Source organism: Scomber scombrus, chromosome 11 (genome assembly GCF_963691925.1).
Source record: "Scomber scombrus chromosome 11, fScoSco1.1, whole genome shotgun sequence".
Taxonomy (NCBI): Eukaryota; Metazoa; Chordata; class Actinopteri; order Scombriformes; family Scombridae; genus Scomber; species Scomber scombrus.
In genome coordinates this window covers 24,460,717-24,485,140 of record NC_084980.1, presented here as the reverse complement: position 1 = coordinate 24,485,140, position 24,424 = coordinate 24,460,717, and the positions used below count along the sequence as shown (strand labels likewise).

General features: G+C 39.3%; 1 protein-coding gene across 1 annotated transcript in view; it reads left to right on the top strand.

The window, feature by feature from the left end:
- Positions 1-24,424, top strand: part of LOC133991020 (receptor-type tyrosine-protein phosphatase N2-like) — a gene marked incomplete at its 5' end in the record, with an annotated part of 213,070 nt that overhangs the window by 84,251 nt on the left and 104,395 nt on the right. Inside the window, one exon of the mRNA XM_062429469.1 lies at positions 23,269-23,333. Within this exon, the coding sequence (XP_062285453.1) occupies positions 23,269-23,333 (65 nt within the window). The remainder of the gene's footprint in view (positions 1-23,268; positions 23,334-24,424) is intronic.

Below are 24,424 nucleotides of genomic sequence, written 5' to 3'. Positions count from 1 at the left end.
CTGCCTCGATTGTAATTAGGAGCCGCGGGACAAGATGGCTCCTTCGCCAAGGATAACGTCTTGATGTAAAAGGCTCTCTTATCATAGATTTACCCATCAGGCCACTGTGCCCTCAGGCTGTGATGATACCAGGATGTGTATACTGTACTGCCGTCCTTCTCGATCCATGCTTGATGCGACATGGCCATCGCAGTGAGAGGCAGGCTGCGGGCAGGAGATGTGTTTGTAGTAGTGAAAAGTGGCCAACGTCTAAATGTAGTTAGAGGTTCAAAGAAATATCTGTTGCAACTGTTGTTTAGCTGATATAAAAATGGATAAAATATGGTCTTGGATTAGTTATCCATGTAAAGCAATAAAAAACGAAAGTAGTTAAATGTTTAATCTTCAAAAAAGGTTCTTTATAATCAAACAGCCAGCAACCAATACATTAATTAACCACGATTTAACATGTATTAAAGACTCATGTCAATTTAAAAAGGTACTATACTGTTTGTAAAAAGGAAAACAGTGGTTTAGCCTATTAAATCCCTACAGTATGTGCAATGATGAGCTACCTGTTTTCAGACATATAAAATCAGAAGAGATATAAAACTCTCGCTGCATACCTTTCTTCAAAATGTTCTCCTCTCTTGTGCTTCACACCTGTCCACTCCATCAATTTATCCTGATATGGATCTTCTGCCCTTTCCCTTCTTTGGAAAACCATGTCAAGTGAAGTGAAGTGAGCATTAATACATCTTGAATGTACACTGTGCATTTTGTCGAGCCCGGTTTTCAGTGTCCTTCTCTCTCTGGGATCTTCTTGTAAAGATGCCTACACGCTCGACCAGGCGTGTGTCACTTTGGATGAAAGTGCTTCCTAACTGATGTGAAGATCACGGTGGACTTTTGATCTTTATCTGTTTTTTTGTTTTTTTTTCGTTTTTGGGGATGTTACTTAGATCAAGTAATGTCAATGCAGTCCGCATGTCTGTAGGTTAACCTAGGAAAGTAAAAGTGTCAGTGGTGTGAGATCATTAGTTTTCAGGTTTTTGGTTAGTTATCTTTCTCAAAAGTATATTAACCCTTACATGCTGTTATGGGTTAATTTCGAACCATTTTTACATTTGAGAGCTGTAAAAACAACCTATACACTTTTTAATTTTAGCCTGACATTTGACACTTCTCCTAAAGTGACCCAAGAATAAACAAAAATGGGAATATTTCAACTTCTTAAAACATTTGTGTGCAGCTGATACACGCTTTTGTAGTGTTTGACCCATATTTATTCAACAAAATAAATAAAAAAAACTGTTACATTCTTCACATTTAATACAATTCATGTTTTTTTCTCCATAAGCACAAAGTGTAAAAAACTGAAGAATTAACTCTCTCTGCTCTCTGAAAGCTTCATTAAGAATGAATATTGCTGTTTATCTTCGACCGATAGAGACTTATTATGCGGGGATACTGTTGATGGTCTGAATATGAACAGTATGTGAGGGTTAAATACATTTATCATTGATCTTTGGTGGAAAATGAGGGCATGGACAAAGGAAGGGTTAACAATTATTTGGTGTAGATAGCATATAGCTATTTATATAACATATATCCTTCCTTTCTTTTCCATCATTCTTCCTTCCATTATGGTTGTTTTGTAAAACCTTTTTTAAAAACATTTTTATGAGTCATCCTATGAATTTCAAGCCTGGCTCCAGACCTGCGAACCTCCACCCACATCTCCAATTTGTTCAGGGGTTCAAAAAAGTCTGGTGCTCTTTATTGGCTGTTTCTACCAGATGGATAAATAATCAGCCAACCGGAGCTTCTATGGGAGATAAAGGATGGGTATATTACTTTTCTATGTAGCTAGCTACCGAGTCATAGGAACAATATTGTAAAGGTTTTAGGCACTAGAAGAAAAGTGAGGATGCTTTCAAACATGGTTACCAAAAAGACTTGTTGTGAAGCAGTATTGCCTTTAAAGCAGCAGCAGTTCTCCTTGTTACACCTGCACACAGTTTTTCAGGTACTCTGCAGGTGAAGTTGTCACAGTTCTTCTTCTTCTGTGGATTTCGGCATCTCAGCTGCTTCTGTCTCTTCATGTTAATCCCGGACTGACTCCATGATGATGAGATCAGGGCTCTGTGGGGGCCAAACCATCTGCTGCAGGACTCCTTGTTCTTCTTCTTGTTGATGAAGATAGTTCTTTATGACTCTGGCTGGATGTTTGTGGTGGGTGTCATGCTGCAGAATGAATTTGGGACCAATGAGACGCCTCCTTTGATATTATTGTATTGTGGATAAGAATCGAAACATCTAAAGAGCCTAAACTGTTTACACTTTACTCTACATCCATGAAAAAAGAATCGCTCCAAACTTTGATAGCACTTCTTCTGTTTGCAGTGCATCAGCATGATAAACAAAAAAGCCCATACCACCTTAAATAAGCCTTAAAATTGTCAGAATTTAGATATTGTCCCAAACTCAATGATTTCCTTTGTTTGTGGTTTGATCCAAAACCTACAAACATGTTCTATTTTTAAATAATAACATCAGGAACATGATTCTAGATTAAATACTTGATTAAGTCATTTTCAGATGTACATTTTTCTGTGTGTTTGATAGTTTTATGGTTATCTTATAGTCTCTTATATAGGCTTTTCTGTGTCAGAGATAGTCGTGCTGCACATTTAAACGATATTTCCTACAAGAAAGTACCATTTTTTGTGGAATATGGATGTAGAAGAAGTAGCGATAACGTGAACAGTATGAACAACCTCGAGCATCAAGGTCTTTACAAATAGATAGTTGTATAGGCGAGTTGCGGAGGTGGACAAACAATTGAAAGCTCAAGGTTGGACCGCTTGTCTTCCCTCCAGTGATAATGAAGGATATTTCCACCAAGTTGAATTTTCGGCATTACAGAAGCCCGCTCGATTCCCCGTGAGATCTGCAAGAGCTGCTTGACTTCCGAGCCGCCTGGCCTTGGCTGCAGTGTGATGCCAGCGGGCTGTATGGAGATGGAAACAAACATAAATGTATGTATGTGATCATTTAAACGTTTGGGCAGATAAGCCAGATAGGGCTTCCAATCCTCAATCAAAACACATTACTGTCAAAGTGGGCTGGAACATTTTCTTCACTTTCTGGTCAATTCTGCACCATGTGGCTATTTTAGCACCGTATTAGTTAAGACAATCCTTGATAATGTTCTTTATAATGCTCCATTTCCTTTTGGACCATCCAGCACATGCACAGTATCAAAGGGCTGACATTGATGCATTTACTGTACATAAAAAGATAGATAGATACAGTGTAAATAGAGTACTGTTATTCCAAAATGGAAATGACAAATTACATGTGAAGACACAAGAAAGTCCCATCAAATCATGAAACTGTCTTCCCAGGAAAAATAAAAACACAATAAGTCATAATGTCACTTGCCCAAAAATGACAAATAGTTATGTTTGAGTGACTGAAGCCATTTATCGGCTGTAGTAATTAAAACATGGAGCAGTGGATGAGAGGTGGATGGAGGCACTAACCCATCGGTGGACTTTACCACAAGAAACACTTTTCATTTCCATTTCCAACCACAAGCCAGTACAGTTAAAAAAAACATGGAAATACAGTCGTCCCTTAACCGTAAAACTCGTGGTTTTTTACCATGATGTCGAAGCCGTACTTACTTCACCTGTCAATCTGTTCAAGAGGCTTCACATTACATACACACATTAATGCCCTGACAGAAGCAAAAGGGAGCAAAATAGAAGCAGGATGACTTCCATAGCAGCAGATACTACAGAATTACTGTGAGATTTATGAGCTGTTGAGCGTCAACACTGTGAGTTGAGCTCGATCTAACATCAACATGCCAGACACAGTGTCTTGGCTGCGATTTTTAAGGTTTGGAAACATTTGCAAGGTGATTTTGGTGCCAGTTGTCACTCCAGAACAGCATGCGTTTCTTTTTCTGATCTGATGGTCACATAAACATAAAACTCCTCTCCACTTGGCATTGAAATTATTTGTTGGTGATCTGAAAGCGGCTCAGCAGATCAAAATCATCGAAAATCCAGGTGTATATACTGCCAAGAGGAACTGAAGCTGACTTTGTGAAGATGACTTTTTCTTCTTAACACACAACAATAATATAAGTAATATAGCGTATTTGTATTGGAAGTAGCTGGAAATCAGATGTGTCACATGAGTTGGACAGTCACATACTCATTACAGACTGCAGGAAACATTAAATGTTACTGTCAGCAATGAGAAATGTAATTTTGTCACATGTCAACCTGCATTGGCATGGACCAAACACAAATGTTAAAATCAGTTGCAAAAGACATCTAAATATTCACATATGACTGCTGTAATGTGCAATGCATTCACAGCTGATTACGCTTTTTTATTTTTTATCATGTCCACTTGCCCCCATTTCCATTTTTTGTAATATGCCAGCACACAGTCTGAAGCAGCCAGTGCTGCAGTACCTGGTGATCAGACAGCAGAGGAAAGCAAGTGGCTGTCTGGACATTGCCGCTGCCGTCAGCTCACTCCCTCTCACTCGCTAACATGCTCTCTCACCCAGTCAGCCGAGAAGATGAGTCATATGTACTGTAAAGGTCATCCATCAGAGAGAGAGAGAGAGAGAGAAGGAGAGAAAGAGAGGGGAGCAAGGTAGGGGAAAGGGAGATGGAGAGGGAGAAGGGAGGGAGAGTGATGGAGGAGGGAGGCGTTAAGTGTTGGCTTTCCATGTCAATTTTACTGTCAGGAGCAGTAAGTGGGGCCTCTCTTCTTCTTCTTCTTCGTCTTCTTCGTCTCCTTCTCCTGCTGCTGCTTCTTTTTCGGCGATATCACCCCTTAACAGCAGGACAGCCACTGAGCTAATGCATATTTTTTCTGCAAATGTATTCGGGTTTTAATTCAATACGCTGTAGCATGATTCGGTTGACATTTTTAATGGCAATAATATAATTACTGAGAGAGTATTTCTTGGAAAAATAACCTGATTATAATACCATGTTTCGTGTCATGATACTGGTAAACAAACCAATTGACATTTAATTATGTATTTAAAATAAAAATTCTGTATGTAATTATGTTACAAGTAAACAGCAGAGAGGAGGCATTTAAAGGGAGGTACTTTCTAGTTCTGTGACAAATTGTTTTAAGCACTCTGGTGGCATTTCTTCCACTTTTAATCAGTTTTCAGAGCTTCACACCAAACAGGATGTGATCCAGGCTGTTTGGAGCTTATTAAAGGAATAGTTTAATCCTTCTGCATCAATTTAGCATCGCACTCCTCTAACATCGTTGGACTCAGGATGGACAATTTTGAAAAGACAAAGTATGAAAAGCAGTGCAGCAGTACCAGAGATGGTGTCTTTTTTATATTCCATGTATTCTTCACCCCTTCTAAAAACCCAGTGCCAACATTACCACAATCCAAACATTCCCCCACAAGCAAGCACTTGGCAACAGCGGCAAGTAAAAACTCCCCTTTAATGAGAAGAAACTTTGAATAGAACTGAGCTCCAGGTGATTCAGAGAAGCACAACAACTATAACGATAACAATAATTAAAGCTGCAAGCAGCGATGAACGGGCCCTCGCTCCCCCGTCCCAAAATTTGCTGCAATGCCACGCCCATCAGGTTTAACAGAGGCAAAAGGTTTTGATAAATTTTCATGTCTTAAGATGATACTGAGCGAATTTGAAATTGGTTGGATGAAATCTGTACGAGGAGTTTGTTGCCTAGGGAGCGCTGTCGAGCCATTTTGAAACACCCATTTCCACGACCTATAAAATATCAAAATTGTCACCAGGTCTGGCATGTGTGCACATTTTCATGAGCTTTGGGGCATGTTTAGGCTACCAAAAATGCGTTCGTTTTGGAAGAAGAAGAAGAAGAATGCAATAATTCCTGCAGATTCAATATAGCCTTCACACTGTCCATGGATTGGTCCATAACCAGGCAGTCCACGACAATGATCCATGTAACCTTTTGAGTTGAGAAAAACCCATAAAACTCTGGGGAAGCACCCAAGTTAGTAACATGCATTAATGATACATGAATGTTTGCAGGAGGAGAGAGGAGCTCAGTGCGTCATGGAAGTCACCTGGGAGTCTAGGCCTATTGGGGGGAAACTAGGGGCTGGTCCAAGTCAAGCTGGGGTCAATCCCCAACTATAAGCTTTATCAAATAGGAAATATTTAAGCTGTGCCTTAAACGTAGAGAGGGTGTCTGCCTCCTGGACCGAAAGTAAGCCTGCAGTCTGGACGCGAAGTGTTTTAATAGGGTAATGATGGTGTGATAGAATTTATTTTAATGATTAACAGTGTCATTAATATAATGTAAAAGTTAAATTCATCATTCATATTAGATATCATGTAATCATATTGTGTGTTAATAGGAAGGAGGCCCTGAATCAGAGACCATATATGGGTTCATTGAGTTCAGAAGAGCTTTGAAATAGATGTCCAACAAGAGTGTGTAAGTTCACTGAGTTCTTATTAAGAAGACCTACATATAAATATCATACATATAAGAAAATGATTTGGTTATTGGAGCTTTTTTGAAGCAGCACAGACGGTCTAGAGAGTATTATTTAGACATGAGTAAAATCTGCTGAAGTTGAAGGTCTTCGGGGCTCCATTAATGAACTGTTGCAAAATATGTAGTATCATTGAATAGACGTAATAATTGATGTGCAGTGACACACACAGACTATAATGTGGAGAACTGCTGTGGACTCTTTGCAGATGTTGTGTATGTGATGTATTTGCCCACATTTGGGTTCATTAAAGTGCTTGAACTAAGAATAAAGCTCTAGAGAAGCTAGATTGGGAGAAATATCAGATCTATTTTTTCTAGTTTTTGTCAGTACACATGCAGCTGCATTCTGGACCAGCTGGAGAGTCTTTAGAGACTTGTTAGGACTTAAAGAATTGCAGTAATCCAGCCTAAAAGTAACACATGTGTGGACTAGTTTTTCTGCAACTTATTGAGACAGGATGTGCCTGAGTTTTGCAGTAGTACTCCCCAACACCTGTAAACAGGCTTTGATCAGTAAAGATGGTGGAGTTTCCCTTTACTTCTTTAATGTTTTAATTAGTGTTTTATCAGCTGAATATCAGAATCATTGTGTTTTTGTTACCTTAGAATGAGCCCTTTATATATCTACGTAAGGAGTGAGACGCCATGTTTTCTACAGTAGCCCAGAACAGACAAACCAAATACTGGCTCTAGAGAGGGTATTCCACATTTTGCATGTGTCATGACTTATTTTCTATGTGAAAGGAAATCAAACCAAAGGAACATGCAACAAGTTTACCGACTCATCCACTGATTCAAACCAGAGCAAATGAACATTGTGTTTGAAAAACACACTTTGGCTGTAGCTAGGACTGGGTATCATTAAAAAAATTACAATACCAGTACCAATCCAAGAAGGTATGTTTAATGCAAAATATATGGAAATGCATGATGATTAGTAAGAAATGTAGACACACAGTGAAACAAAAAACAGCAAAAGTGCAGATACAAAAGTATCTCTTTTATCACTTGTTAACAGAAACATTTCTACAAACCTCGCAGTGCTTCTTTTTCATCTTTCTTAATCACAGCAAAACATTTAAAAACTCCCTTCTCATCTGCCGTCAACATCTTACCCGAGCTGAATCGTCTCTATGCAGTAAACTCCCTGCCGCCTGCCACTAAAGCAAACACTAAGTATTATTTACGGAAACTATCCAGTGCATGTCGGCCGCCCTGTCAGGGAGTTCCTCCTGCGTCTGAAGATAGAGAGCTGTTACCTTTTTCGCTCGTCCTCCTTCCCTTCTTCGCTTCTTCGGCTGGGTGATGCTTGGCTCGGCTGTGGGAGGTTTGATAGATGGCTTCCCCACTTTTGGCAGTCTTATCTCCGGCCCCGCCAACCGATCGGCATCTGCCACTTATCAGCCTCTATAAACACCCCCCCCCCCCCCCCCCCCCCCCCCCCCCCACACACACACACACACACACACACACACACACACACACACACACACACACACACACACACAAACACACACAAACACTTTGCTGTGGAGGGATTGAGGGGGGACGAGTGGCAGGGGAGACGAGAGGTAAGGACGGAAGAGGATAAGAAAGTGGTGGTAAGAAGATAGAAGTGAGGAAAGGCAGAGAGAGGGGGAGGAGGGGGGGAGAATGTGAGAAAAGGAAAGGGAGGGAAGGGAAGTGATGCGAGGTAACGAGAGGAAAGAGTCGTGAGGAAAGTCGTGAGGATGGAGAAGATAAGAGGAGGGGTTGATACTGTTAAATGTTGTCTAAATATAAGCAGTCACACAAGAACGGAAACCAAATGCAATCTAAAATGAGCAAATATCTGATTTAACCCTTCCATACTGTAAAAAAGATCCCAAATGTCTTTTACTCTGACATTTGATGACTTTTCCTAAACTGGCCCAAAATGCACAAAAATGATGTTGATTCTACAAATTTTTGTCCACTGAGGCTGTTCTGCTTCAAATTTGACCCGCATCTATTGACATGTCTTCTTGTTAAATGAATAGTTAATAGTTTTAATAAGATAGGATTTCTTTTTATGATGTAGCAGTGAAGACTGATGGCTCTAATGGTTATGCAATAAACCCCACAGCTCCATAAAGTCTATAAAGTAGTTTTCACTTTCAATAAAATACATTTATATCATCATTGCTATGTTATATTTTCATGTCTGAGGTAAAAAAGGACATGATATTGTATGATAGTAGGTGTTTTTTGGTGTAAAACCTAAAAAATAAAATCTCTCTGCTTTCTGAAACATTAATCAAGGTTTAATCACACATTTATTAATCAGTCAGATCGACTATTGATGCTTTCTAAACAGATCTGTGGTTCAAAATTTGGTATAGACACTTTTTACGAGGTGATTATTAGAGTGGGTCAAAATAGCCCCAGAACATACTGCGAAGGTGCAGAATATGAACAGTATGTATTTATGGGTCAAGGATCTACCTGATTAAAGAAAACATGAAAAAAGACAAATCCAACCAGATGTTTGATGCCACTTTTCACCACTTGATAGGTTTTGACATTCAAGTCCTCCAAACTAAACATTGAAGGTAATCTGTAATTGCCATCCAAAGTCAAATAAAGGCAGTGTTTTCTGATCTGGTGCTCTCATCACAGGACAACATTGTTTGTCCGGTGTCTTTCAACATTGTGACAAATGACATTTACCAAAAGGTTTGGTTGGATTTTGGCACGAAAACTATGCGATTGATTTTAAGGTGGATAATGAGAGATTGCAGTCACGGTGGGGGAAAAAAAGGGAACAATGCTGAAAGTTGGCAGCAGGTGAGATGTGAACTGCAACCTCTCATGTCAAAGTCACAGAGTGTGTTGTTGGCACCAAAAATAAGTCTTTGCCTAAGTCATTGTGCAAAAAATACTCTAATCACTTTTAAAACACAATGGATAATATAACAAGCTTTTAAAATACAATGCAAAAATCAAACATTAGAGAAAAAGTCAGAACTTAGTTTTTTCTTCTTTCCTCTCTCATTAATCATCTCACCACCCCTCACATGTATCTGCTGACCCCTTGGAGGGGCCCCACCCCTAGGTTGGGAACCACTGGACTAAACTAGCTAACTGTATATAAAGTAGTGTAAACTAACTCCACCTCCAGCAGCTACAACAGTAACATGCTGCTCTAACACTGATGCTTCACTATTAATAATCTAATGATGTCATATATAATAATATATCAGTCAGAGGGACCAAACCACTACTTTTACTGTAATACTGCATACTACATCACTCATAATACTGCAGTACTTTTACTGTAATACTGCATACTACATCACTCATAATACTGCAGTACTTTTACTGTAAAGCTTGATTTATGCTTCTGCGTCGGAACGACGGTGTACCTACGCCGAGCTCTTTGCGTCGACGCGGACCCCTACGCCGTAGCCTGACGTGCATCTCCAAAAAATCCTAACTACGCGTCACAGCAACGCGGACCGCAAGGGCTGTGATTGGTCCGCTCAAAACGTCAGTTCCTCCGGCAGTTGCTTTTTCCGGTCTTTCTTCCTGCAACACCGCCATTATTATTAATAATGAACAAAAGGTATGTGTTTTCTGTTATTAGCGCACATAGCGCACATAGCGCACATAGCGCACATAGCGCACATAGCGCAATGCTACATGCTACTGTGACCAACAAAAAACAAAAAAAACATGCTACTGTGACCGGAAGATAAACAAGGATACGGATATGACTCTTCTGAAACCACACACACACACAGTCACACCCCCTAGCGGCATGGTGGTGAATTGCAGAGCAACGCGTTCCCTCGACGCAGAACTATGAAAGGTCAACGATGGCGTCAGGGCACCGCCGTAGCTACGCTGTCGTTCCAACGCGGAAGCATAACTCAAGCTTTATACTGCATACTACATCACTCATAATACTGCAGTACTTTTACTGTAATACTTTAACTACATCACTCATAATACTGCAGTACTTTTACTGTAATACTGCATACTACATCACTCATAATACTGCAGTACTTTTACTGTAATATTTTGCTATCATATATTTAAGTAGGATTTTTCATGGTTTTACTTCCACCTCTGGCAAAAAGTAGAACACTAGAGAAGAAGGGAGGAGATGGTTTCATAAAAGCAAGAGAGAAAAAGTGAGGAGACAGAAGAAGTGGCAGAGGAGGAAGGGGAGGGGGAAAGGGGACAGGAGGAGGAGGAAGAAGAGTGAAGTGAAGGAAAACACAGAGACTGGAGCATAATCTGCACAAATCCAGTTTGTCATCATACTGAAGAAACCAGAACAGGGTTTCATTTTATTATTATTTCTCCCCCCACATACTGGAGGTCACTTCCATTTGTGGAGTATTAGGTTTTATGACTCAAGACTCAGTTTCAGAAAGGTCACCTCCTCTTGGGGAATATTAGTTTTTGTGACAATCCCCTCTTCAGAAAGAAAGAAAACGTCTTTTTACGCACTTCTCAACTGCTCCGGTGGAAGAGTGGCTAGAGACATTATGTGAATGTCAAACAGGAAGTGGTTGAAAACAAATCTCCTAGTGAAAACAGAGGTATAAAAAATCAAAAAAACCGGCAGATTTATTTGGGTTTATGTTTCAGTGTGTGAGCGGTGATCTGCTAATGAACGCTTGTTAGTGGAATAAGGCTTCCTGTCTCAGTGCAGCGAGGCGTCGGCTGATGCGAGGTCATTAATTGTTGTGGGTGGTCGGGTTATGTTTTCCTGCCGGGGTCCCCAGTGTCATATCAGCTTAATGAATTGTTTATGTAAACTAATAGAGGTGTTTAATACCAGCCTTTTAAAATGTGAATGAATCAAACAGAGCAGAAGCTAAGAGCTAAATGTCATCAATTAAAGTGGTGAACAGTGTTCAACGCAACAAGGCAAACAAACTCATTATGGTGGTTGTGTAATTTTATCTGGATAATGCCTCAGTTCAACCAAACATCCCTAATGGGAGGTATGGACTCAATAACCCTGATGGTAACTTTATGGCAACAGAGAGGTTACATCATTGTTGGTGTAGGGAAAAATGCAGCTCTTATTCTGTGAGGAAATGCATGTTAAATATCGTCAAAAAGCATTAAAAAACACCTTAATATTATCACTTATGTCGTGAGGAAATGTCGAGAAATTGTAGTAGAAACGCTTGGAGCAGATAATTTAGAAATCTGACAGTTTAATTCTTCTGATACAAAGGTAATTTAATGGTCCATGTAATGAAGGTCCCTACTCATTTACTAGTATTTTGTTGCACACAGTTTGTATACAGTATAAATAAATAAGGCACAAGCTTGAAGGAGTTGAATGTATTTTTTATTGAAATTATTGCTAATGATGTGTGCCTTGTAGATATTGTAGCTGCCTCTCAGCTGGAATTGATTGATGATCGGCCCTGTGGAGAAAAACATATGCACTCAATGTAGCTAGTTCGGTTACCGCAATATATATATGACAAGCTCTATTTGATATAATGTTTGCCAAAAATGATGCTTAATTGTGTTATAATATAATGCATAATTTAGTATAATGTTTGTGTTCAGTTTACACCTCTTTGTTGGGTCCCTCAGGGTATATGAGCACTATTTTAAAAGTTATGTTAGTTTACTCTCATCTGCTGTACAGACTCTATTGAAATGTGTAATATAAATTAAAATAATGCAGACTATTTGATATTAGTGTAGTATAAATGTTTTTTAATGTGTTTGTTATGTTTTGTGTAGTTTTGATGTTAGGTGAAGGGCAGATTTACTTGTGTATTGTTGTAGTAAGGGTCAAGTTCATTGTCAATAACAGGATATTTAAGGCTTTTCATCTGCATGCAGCTAAAAAGCCTGATGTGTTTCTCAGGAGCTGGTGGAGACCAAACACTAGCTGCAAAGAGAGGGAATGGTGGACTTAAACCATCAGGTGGACAATATCACTACTTCAGTGGGGTGTTAATGTTGCTCTGTGTCTTCTGAGTATAGTACGCAACTGTTTGCTAACAAGTCAGCCATAAATTTGTTATAAATTTAATTAAGATGCGTGTAGTAGTTTGCTTGATGGGGAGTTCATCTGTCCTAGAATTGGCTGAAAATTAAAAACTATGCAGTAACAATAAAGTCAAAGCTCTAAGTTATAATTCTTTAACTTTAACTTCTACATCAGGAGTGTCAAACATATGGCCCATGGGCCAGAACTGGCCCACCAAAAGGGTCCAATCCGGGCCCACTGGATAACTTTGCAAAGAATAAAAATTGCAGAAAAGTAATTGCAAATGTTCTTCTTATTTTGCTTATTTTCACTCACCATTCACAGTCAAAGCTTCTGATCTGCCCGAAAGATGTCCACAACTTCAAATAATTGATCTTTGTGACTATGCTTTTTTGTGATAAGCAATTATTTAAAAAGAACTGTGTTCAAAACTGAGATATAATATTGTTGAACTCATTTTTCTTAATGCACATGATTATATTGTTTATTATAGTAAAGTTATAATATATATTGTATATATTATTATAGGTTATTATGCAGTGGTTTTACTGGTCTGGCCCACATGAGACCAAATTAGGCTTTATGTATGTCGCCCTTAAACTAAAATGAGTTTGACACAGCTGTTCTACATGAACAGTTTTTGCACTCTGACTCTGACTGAGGTAGTCGCAGCGTGACAACAGCTGGGTCCTTAAAATGCTGCTTTAATATACATAAGGAAGGAGCCCAAAAATTCCTGATTTTGATTTTAAAAAAGTATATATATAATAATATTTTAGTGATACCTTTACACTTGTAATCTTCTTTCTTTCTCCCTTTCAGTCCCAATTTTAGTTTCACCAAGCTGCCGACATTCACTTCCTAACTTCCACATCCTGATAACCAACATCCTGTTATTATAGAAAAATAACTATAAACTTGATTGTAAGTCTCACATTCTCCTTTTCTTCTTTTCAGTTGAGAGTAGATGACGTCTTTTTTTAAGTCACCTTGACAACATTGTCATGCTTCCGGAGCATAAAAACCGTGCAGGATTAATATTTTGTTAACATGCATCTGTCTTATTGTCTGCTGCCTGTGAGGGAGGTGAAGGTTTAGGTCTTACTTTTGTGACAAGCTTACATCTCACTTCTTTTCATGAAATATTTGATAGGTTATGGGATCAATAATGCCTCTAATTCTGCTCTACTTAAAGGAGGATTGCAAATGAAATATTGAATCTTGTTGTATTGTCTGACCTCAGTAACACAGCTGTGACGTCATTGGATTGTTCACATTTTCAAAGTTTCTTAATGATTGAATAGTTAACAGAGCTCAATACATTTAGCTTCATTGTTTAGGAAACTGTGGCAACGTTTTAGTGCTCCTTGTGTCCATGTTTTTTCTATTTAAATCTTAGTTTCTCCTTCTATTCTCTTCTTTCAACCCTCCTATCCCTCATTTATGCTTTCTTTTCTACCTTCACCTTCTCTTCCTTCTCTCTCACCCCATTTTTATCCATCTCAGACACTCTTTCTCCCATCTCTCATTTTGTCATTTTTTTCTTCTCCCCCATCTGTCTGTCACATTTTCTCCTCCTCTTCACATCTCTCTCCTCCTCTCTCTTTCTCTCCACTCCTTTCTCTTCTCCTCCCTTAATGGTCTCTCTTCCCCCAGGTGGCCCTGGATGCCATTTCGACCCCCTGCTTTTGAATTTAATTACACATGGCATTGTCTTCATGCCCTCCCACCCACTCACACACAAACACACACACACACATGGACACACACACACTGAATCCAAGATTACTGCAGGCAATAACACCCAGGGGTGGAGTGTGTGTGTGTGTGAGTTTGGGGTGGACGGGGGGGGGGGGACAACAAAGAACAGATTGAAGGCTGAAAAGTTGATATCGAAAATCAAATTAATGCAAGTGAGAGCGAAAGCACATCTAATTAAGACGCCTTTGAAAAAATGACAGGCAAATCCGTTTTGACAGAAATAATCATGAGTGCGAGATGAAGAGTTAATTTTCCAAAATGTGTAAAGAATGTGCGCACGTTGTGGGATTGAAATTAGGAAAAAAAAACCCAATGAAAAACACTTCATCAGAAAAGAGTTTGTGAAATCACAGAGTCATTTCAGTAAAAGAGATGCGTCATGTTAGGTTAGAAATAGTGTTCATCAACTCCCTGTTTTCTTCATATGTTCATTATAATACTGTTTTTGTCAGCTTTGATTTAACTTTACAGTAATTTGCAGTATCCCACTGTTACACCTGCAGTTTTACCTCTCATTTTGTTCATTTAACATAAACGTTAAACAGTAAATATGGACTTTAAATTCTCATTATTGTCTGTCACCAGAGAATGGAGTCTGTAAGTGATGAGCACTGTGAAATGTCTATCATTTTAGTTGACTAAGTTGCTTTAAAACTTAGATTGCTTTGAACCTGAAATCTGTTACACTGATACAGTAACCTCAAACATTTTTTAAAATTTTTTTGCATGTATTTTTTAAAATGAGTTGTTCTAGCAGGATAATTTAGTCATGACTGTTGTTTTCAGTTTATTGTGTTATTATCATGTTTTTTTAGCCATTTAAAGAAAAAAGTATTATGTTATAACTGAAGCCTGTATCTGTAGTATTTTTGTAAAAGGATGTTTTAGCATCAATCCTTGTCACACATCTTTTTATTAAGTGAACATGTGCTGTTGTTCGCATCTCATTTAGGCACAAAACTCCTCAGATGACTTTTTTTTAAAGAAGCAGGTTGTTTACCTGGAGCTCCTCTAGGTTACACAATGAAACAAATGGCTTCTTTCTTTTACCTTTTTTTCTCTTCCTTTCGTTAAATTTAGCTGCAGCATTTCTCCTACTGGCCAAGACATTCAGTGCTGGTAGGGAGCATCAGACCAGATGTCGTAGGGGCACATTGAAAAAAAAAGAAAAAAGCCAGCGATATATTTTAATTTACCTAGGGATCGTCGCTCTCATGATGAACTAATGTGATTACATCCCTGTACTGTGTCACTGCAGTGATGGTGCTGCGCTGCTCTGCCTGCCGTTGGTTTTGAAAGATGGCTGTTGTTTTCTTCTCATTATACGGCTCCTGAAATGTACCCGGGAGGGTGAGTGAGAGGTATGGAGGTTGGGTGGGTTAGGGGGCGGTGGGGGTGGTTAATGGTTGAAATAACGACCCCTCGGTGCTGCAAAAGCATCTATTCTGTCGGTCCAGGACTCGTGGAGCCAGCCTGGGCTTTTCCCTTTTGTCAACAGTGAAAAATGAAGCATTTCTGTATCCCCGGCACTCGCTGTGTTTCCCTCTAGGCGCCTCAGATACATTGAGTTAACATAAAGCAAAATTCAGGACAGGGGCGGCCCGGGTGACAAATGAAGCGCCTCTGTGTGTTTTGGAGGGAAAATAAAGGGGCCCCTTTTGTAGAAATGAGATTTGGTCGTCGCTACTTCCTTCAGGCCCAATTTTTTCCCTGCGGTCCAAATGTATCTGAGAGGTACAATGGAAGATGGAATATTCTTGAAATGGGAAAAAAAGAGAATAATCTGAGTATAGATCATTTCCCTTCATCTCGCTCTCAGTCTGCAGTCCATTGCTGCTTCATTCCCATTTTGTCACATTACGGCTTATTTTCACACTCCACCGCCTTTCAGGCTAAAAGAAAAGTCGACAGTCGGTCTGATCACGACACCAAACCCATTGCAGCTTCTTAAAAATGGATCCAATTTAGGTTTGGAGAGAAAACTCGCTGGGGTACAAATGAGGCACCTCGGTTCGCCTGTTCACGAGCAGTGCTCTCATCCGACTTGGACTCATTTGTAGTCTGCAGGAGAGGAGAGGAATGGATGGTCCGGATAGCTCTTGGCTACATTTCGGAGAGAGGCCGCAGTGCTGCGGTTTTTGGGAGGTCCACAGACTTGTTGGCTAATTAGAGAGAGCTCACCGCCTGTAGTCGCGCTCGCTGGCTGCGTTGCAAGTCGCTCCGGGGAAGCAGGCGAGCGCCCGTGTTGCTCCAGAGTTTTCTGATTCCCTCCCAACGAAAAAAATCATGTTGAGTGCTTTCATGTTTGTTTGTGTTTGGGTATATCGGGCGCTTTACTCTGATGCTGTATCAGGAATTAAATGTGTGTGTGTGTGTGTGTGTGTGTGTGTGTGTGTGTGTGTGTGTGTGTGTGTGTGTGTGTGTGTGTGTGTGTGTGTGTGTGCGTGTGTGTCTCTACGTTGGTGTTTCTGCGTGTGTGAGCCTGTCAATTAAGCTTTCCTGCAGATACGACTCATAGGTTTTGCCTCACCAATTACCAAAGGCACTTTAGGCGACAAAGTCTTTAGTTTTTTTCACTGAGCCTGTGTCCCAAAGTTGCCTGCTGTTTACCATCTCTGTCTGTTTTGTTTTTTTTATTTATTTGAACTCAATTAATCCTTTAAAACATTTTGAGAAAATCAATGCATTGGCATCACTTAAGCTTTCATTCCAAAGTAAGAGCTAATGTCCACAGTTTGAAAGAAAAAGGAATTGACGGCATCAGATTGAAACAAAAGAGTTTTTTATCTCTAAAATGAAGTTATATTAACTTACTTCTAAAGGCCAGAGTTTATGGACACAGAGGCAATAAAACAAACTTGTAAACAAACCACTCTTCACTCACCTTCATCCTTATTGCACCCAACAATGAAACTTTTCAGATTGAGATGTGATAACAGGAGAAAGAAAAAACAGACAAACAGGTCTGCGTTTTTTTGACCCGCAGAATGACATCTTCTTCACTCTTTTTAAAAAGAATGATTGGCGGTCTTGAGTTTGTCTGGTACACTGCACTGCAGTATTTGTTGTATTAGTGCAGTATTTACTGTCTCGCTAAACTCTACTCATAGCCAACTCATGGTACTCTAGAGGCCAAGCTATACGGGTTTAGTCTAGTGTGCTTCATAAAAGAAACACTTGGGATGGAAATCATTTAATTTAAGTGGAACCAGCAGATAACTAAATTTAACTGTAGCTTTCACAGTGGGTTCAACTTCTGAGAACTTGTTATTGCAAATCAACCAATAGCAAAATGTCTTGATAATGTCAAATCTCCGGTTCTTTCCAAAATGGAAAGTGCCGGAGATTTGAAAATGCAGGAGGCTATTATATTAGCTATGCCACACAACCTTTTTATCATTACCTTCCTTGTTTTGTTCTAAATAAGAAGCAAAACCAATATACTTTTTGTTTCGTGGTATATTTTGCCACCATCCTTTGGTTTGAAGCCAAGGGTTGCAGCTTGTTGCTTGTTGGCACCGTTTCATCCATTTGGAGCCAGGAGCTTCCATATAAGGAGGACGAGGTGTTGCCTTTCACACTCTGGAAGCACGCCCAGCTGTCTAAAACTGAAGCGAACATCAGGTTGTGCACATATGGGCTAACATGTGCAGGTATCATAATCAAGTAACACTTAACTGCCGTCAATCAACGCCCCCACACAGCAGACATCAAAGCCCTACCATAAGTCTTCAAATCTTTTTAATGGAGGGATACTTTCTAAAATGACCACCAGCACTCTTATTAGAGGCCTCAAATATAGTGATTGAGTCATATAATGAGTCACTGAAAAAATTAATGACTTCTAGAGAGAGGTCAACACTTTTTAAAATGAGAATAAATTGGAGGCTGGGGATTTTTGGAGCCAGCATGTACAGCAGCCATTGGTGGCGTTGTAATTTAACACCTGGGATAAACACACACACACACACTGCTGTGGTAGAGGTAGACAACCTCTACCTCAGCAGTGTGTGTGTGTGTGTGTGTGTGTGTGTGTGTGTGTGTGTGTGTGTGTGTGTGTGTGTGTGTGTGTGTGTGTGTGTGTGTGGCTGACAACGTTACTACTGTCGGCCCTATCCTTGTACATATAGTTTGACTGCGATAATGCCCATCAATAACAGTATGTTTCATATAATTACGTTTTATAAATATATAATATGTGAAGTGAAAGAAGCTTTTTTCTGTCAGGCGTGTATCTGACTGGTGCCACTTCTGTGTCAGCCACATACACTCCTCACACAGGATGGGGCTGAGCCATTATTATATTTTCCATATCTGTGACAGATTCTACAGATATAGACATTGAAACTGTAGTGAAACGTATGATATTGCAGGAATTATGCCAATCTGAGTGTTTATAGATCACTTTTAGGCCTACTGTCTGTTTTTGCTGAGATATGTGCGTGTCACATTGAAAAAAGAGGCAAAACCCTGAATCTCTAGATGATGCTAGGGATGGGTATCGGTACTCGATACCTTTAAGGTACAGGCTGAAATAAATCAATACCAAGTAGTATCAAAACATCTCCCATCAAACGATACTTGCAATCGATCCTTTTTGCAACCAGAGCTAGAAAATATGACTATTTGTATGGACTTGCTCACAGCCAATCAACAGCAAGCGTTCTTTGATTTAATGCAACATGTGATTGGCCAACTGCCACTGCAGCTACGACCCGTCTGTGGTGGTGAAGTCGTGGTGAATTTGAGTTAGCGCGCTTAGCAGTTCAGCAGCCAAGATGCCACCTAAACGCTGTAAAGTGTGTCTACACTACACACCTGTTACACCGGATAAAAGACAGAGACCTAAATGTGTTAATGGGTTTCTAATGAAGGACTCAGCTGGTATCAGTATCACTTTAAGGGTGCTTGGATTGGTACTGGTATCATAAATACCCAGTCCTAGATGCGTGTGGCTGCTCTAACCTGTTAACATGGCCGCCAAGTAGTAGGTAGTAGGTAAAGTTGCAGTAAGGTGGAAGTGATATCAAGTAAGCACGAAAAAGAGCAGCTAAGAAGAGTCATGTGCTTTTAGAGCTTTCTAAGACTAAAGAAACGTATGCAACTGCAACTAAATATCGATTAATTAATGTAGCCTCCAAAAACAAATCACTTGCTAATCACATACAACTGCTGCACTCCTCTTTGCTGGCTCCATTCAAGCATGTTGGACATCCGACCACGCCCCATTCAGTGATGTTGCAACAATTGTTTTTGCCTTTGACGAGTGATGGAAAACACCTGAGACTGCAGTGTGCTGAAGGCATTTGCGAAGTGAAACAAGAAGCAGCCGACGTCTCCGTAAGACACATGTTATTCTGAAGCAGAAGTCTATTCAGGCACTCCTCTGTGAACAAGAGAAGAGGCAATGCTGACAAACCAATTCAGCCACTTCAGCTTCTATTTCTCACAGAAGTGAGCTGAGCCTGCAGTCGCTGCCCGCTGACAGCACTATTAAGACTCGTCGGCCCACTTGGCTATCGCCGACAAGGTGTTCATACATCTGTCTGCAGCCTGGACGCCGACCAATCAGCTCCAACTCCATTAGAAACAGTAACACTTCACTCTGCTTTTATAAGTGTTAGTAACCTAGAGGAGTCTATTATTCATACTTTATGAAAATATGAAAACATAGAAAGAAAGTGCAGTAAAATCATGACATGTTCGCACTTTGTATCTGTGTGTGAAGTGCTATTATTTGTAGTTATTGAAGAGGTGAAAGTATTTCTGTGCCCACAGGTTAATTATGTAGTTTTTTGGACATTTTAAGGAGCTACTTATTTGGACAATGGTGTTTAATGTCGAGGTCTGTAGTTACACAACACATGGCACACACTGACTGGCAAATTCTGCTCTGACAAACTGAAAGAATAATCATAAAAGCTGTTGGTGAATTTGGAGGACTATGGCAGAGTCAAGGCTCGCTATTTGCATATCCTTCATCTGCCTGGTGCGTCCACAAAGGAGACTCTCTCTCCGTCTCCCCACCGGTGCATTCAGATGCAAAGCAAAGTGAATGTAATTATGTATCCTTTCTTTTCTTTTTTCTTCTTCTTCTTTCACAACATTTTGTTCGGGCTTTAATACGTGCTTCGCCGTGAATTTCAATCGCAGCTCTCCATTTGTTTCCCTTTAAGGTGATGAAAAAAGACTCTTTACAGACTTTAATTCTATTTGTGCGGAAATTTGTTGTAATATTTGCCTGGCGGCAGGTCAGGTGAAGAATTCATATTTCATAAAGTGAAGATATGCTACAGTAATAGCTCATTTGGTTCCGGAACGGCAGAATTTATTGTTGAGCCCTGCGGAGGTGTTGTTGGCCTAATTCGGCAAACGTTTGTCTGGAAAGTGCTCACATGATAACCCCGATGACTCTACCACTTTCACCATCTGTCTGCTACAATCCAAATTTCAACTGTAGGCTAGGCACTCATCTTAAATTTAAAGCATAGTTAGAGTGTAGTGGATTTAAAAATACTGAAGAGGGGAGAAAAAAATAGCAGAAAGAAATGTTAGAGGAATTATCGTCTATACTGAACTTACACAAGAACTTTTTAAAACAGTATTTTTCCTCTCAGCAGCCAATATGACCAACAATTCAACAACTGAACAGTATGATTTCACTATTTCATAAATACATGATAAGTGTGTCAAGACCGAAAAACCTAAAGGCGATTGATAAAAGATTGTTTTTTTATGGGACCAGCTATCCAAAACAATCCAAATCTCACTGTATGCATTCACTCTAGATTAAAGGCAAGGCAAGTTTATTTTGTATAGAACATTATAACAACAAGGCAATTCAAAGTGCTTTACATAAAACATAACATCAACCAATACTGGATATAAAAGCAACACATGGCAATATAAAAAAAGGTTTAAAGGGTTAAAAAATTAAAGGACAGTTGATATGTGGTGTATAGAGAAATAGTCTTGCCTCTAAACTTTTAAATTAAACTGTCTAAATGTGTATTAAAGAGTTAAAACCATCAAACTAAACACCATTATCACATGAATACTGTTCCAATGTTTAATTGGTCTCATTTCTCTATGTGGAATCATGTCTGTGAGGTATTACTGGCGAGCTAAAATCAGTGTAGCAACATGCTCACAGTGACAATATAATGTTTTCCATAATTACCTTTTTGGCATTTTGGCCATTTTAGCACTCGACACAAGCTGGAATTGACATTGCTAAAAAAAAAAGAGAGAATAGTTTTGAACACATTTCATTAGACACCAGATTAATTGACTCATAAAAACTTCAGCTTGGTAAGTAAGTCATCAAAGTCATTATAATTTATACTGTCAATAAAGTAACTGTGTGTTCTGAATTTTATGATTTGTCAAGACGTGTCCCTGCATAATCTTAAACTTTGACCTGCTGTTTAACACTCAGTTTTAATAATGTCAGGTGTTAATGTGGACGAGCCTTCGCTCCTTTCTGCTTTACCAAACACTAAGGGCCTGATTTACTAAATGTTTGCATGTGTAAAAAAACGTGTGCAAACTTGACATCACCCGCCAAAAAATGTGCACTGAGGCTTGAGTCTTTCAACTGTGCAAAAAGATAATATGCGCTGTCCATTTAGTATGTTTGCCATAATGAATATGCAATATGGGGCGTTTTTACCCCAGTGTGCAAAATACAGGGAGGTAAAAAATGCAAATATGTTATTTAGCACACGCATTGTGATTTACCAAACCTGAAGGTAATTTTTGTGATGGTAACTAACTAAATAATAGGTTTGAAGGGCAGGTATTAATCAGCTGTTACTGTGAGGAGGAGGAGATGGAGGCACAATGACAGAATACACAGAACAGATTTTTCCACCCGTGTTGATATTTTTGGTTTTACTAACAGCATTGACTTTGTCACAAATACTCTCCCATATAGTGTTTTTTTCTGGTATTGTTTGTAAACCTCTTCCACTAAAACCTCTAATTCCATGGGTTCATTAGTAGATCACCCGCAAAACGCACGCCAACTAAAGGTCCAATCTGTTGCACTGCACACACAATTTACTACCCTTTATTTGGGACCTTAGTCAATCAGGCCTTAACTGTTTTGCTGACATCTTAGTCACAGTCAACATGATGAAGACACACCAGCGCTTCAGATTTTCATTACTTTTTTTTGTTCTTTTGCTGCCTCCAGAGTGCAAAAGCAGCTTTAACTTTGTAGAGCCTGTGAGGAATATAACGTAGAATCTAATCCATCAATTATGGTAGTGATAGTGATTGTAATTTGTCAATTATGACAGTGACATTGATTGTAATTCTCCAATTATGATAGTGGAAAACATCAAAATGGCTGCAATGTTTTTCTTATCCCTATGATGGCAGATTATTTTAGACTCCGTCATCTGTAAGTAAAAACCTTTTGGATGAATGAGGTTCTGGTTCTTCTGTATATATAAATTGTGCGTTTAGAGCTCAGGAGGAATAAGGAAGCATAGATTTTCTGTGAATCAGTCGAGCGCAGAGTTTAAAAGCTGGTTTAGCGGAATTCATACCATTGATTAATGGCAGCTACTGTACACACATGGGTGCCTACTGCACATTATTGGGGACACCAGGGATTAATCAAATTTTGAAGTTCAGTGTAAATTGCATGAAGGTTGATATACAAGGCGTTTGAAGAGTATCGTACTTAAGATTTCTGTTGTGTAAGAAAGTAATTGCTGTGTCTTTTGTTTTGTTTTTTTAAATTAGGGAATTGATTTCTGTATTTCTGGTGTTTAATTTGTTTTTATGTAATCTCTGCATCATTGAATATGAGTCAACCCACAATGCATCCCCAAGAAAATAAATAAAAGTTGATGCTAATGAAGATGATGCTGAAAAAAAATACTGTAAATCTTCTGAAAATCTATCTTTGACAGTGTATTAATGGCTCCTGTCCCCCCCCCTCTTCCCTTCTTTTCTTACTGTAGTTCAGAAGAAAGTGGCTCTGGAGAAGGAAGCCAAAGTCAACATCCTGGAGGCCGGCGTCACTGATGTGAGTACATAATCTTTTCACAATTTAAATTAAAAGGTTCAAGTGATCATACATTATGATATGAGTCTACTGCATCCTCAAGATTTACTGAAACATAACCAGAATCATCTTACAAAAGACATTACTGGATTCTAAACAGACATGTATTTAAATATCTGTGTTCCTAACTCATCATAAAAAGGACAATACAGAAAAAGATGTGATTAATTTTCAACTTCTCCAAGTAGATATTGTCTTGTTACACAGCAATCGGTCAAAATGTTCCCACAATGGTGGAAGCACGCTGTTGTATAAAATATTGTTACAGTATGTCAAACTCAGACTTCTCTTCATTGAAACTCAGAAGGTAAATAAAAGTATGTCGACCCGGCTGTCAAAACATGGAAATGTGAAGTCTAGCGTTACAATTTTTAAAGATGCAGTTTTCCACTGCTTATTGCTATTGTGGTATCTTGCAGTTTTGACATTTTTTATTATAGAACATCTTTGTGTTCGTTCAGACAAAGCTGAGTCATCATTTCTGGAAAATGATGCTGTTAGAATTTCAAATAATTGTTTTGGGTTTTTTTTTTTTTTACTTTTTGAAGAACCACAGACTATTCCTCTCACCTCACCTTTTCATCTGTCTCACTTTTGTCATTTACTGTAATAAAAACACTTATGTAAATCAATAGGTAATAAAAAAGCAAATAAAATAAGCAGCATCTCGAGAAAAAAAAACATCCAAACATTGCTGATATTCGGCGCTCCCACTCTCATCCCTCGCCTTTCTCTCTCAGCCTCTCTCTCCCTCTTGGTTTTCATCTCTCAGCATTGCTATTCTTCTCCACCATCTCTGCGGTAAATAGACTGCTGAGCGTCTGCACTCGCCTATTGATTCAAGAGTTAGTCTGCACCGATGACGGCACGCCATTCACCATGCTTATCAAAGTGGCAGCAGCGAGGTCTGTGAGAGAAATAGGTGGAGAAGAGGAGAGGTGGTGGAGGGGTTGAGGTGGAGGAGGGATGTAAGGAGAGTGAGGGAAAGAGAAGCTGGGAAGAGGGAGAGAGGCGAGGATGTGGGGGTGGAGGGTCTACCGAAGGGATCAATA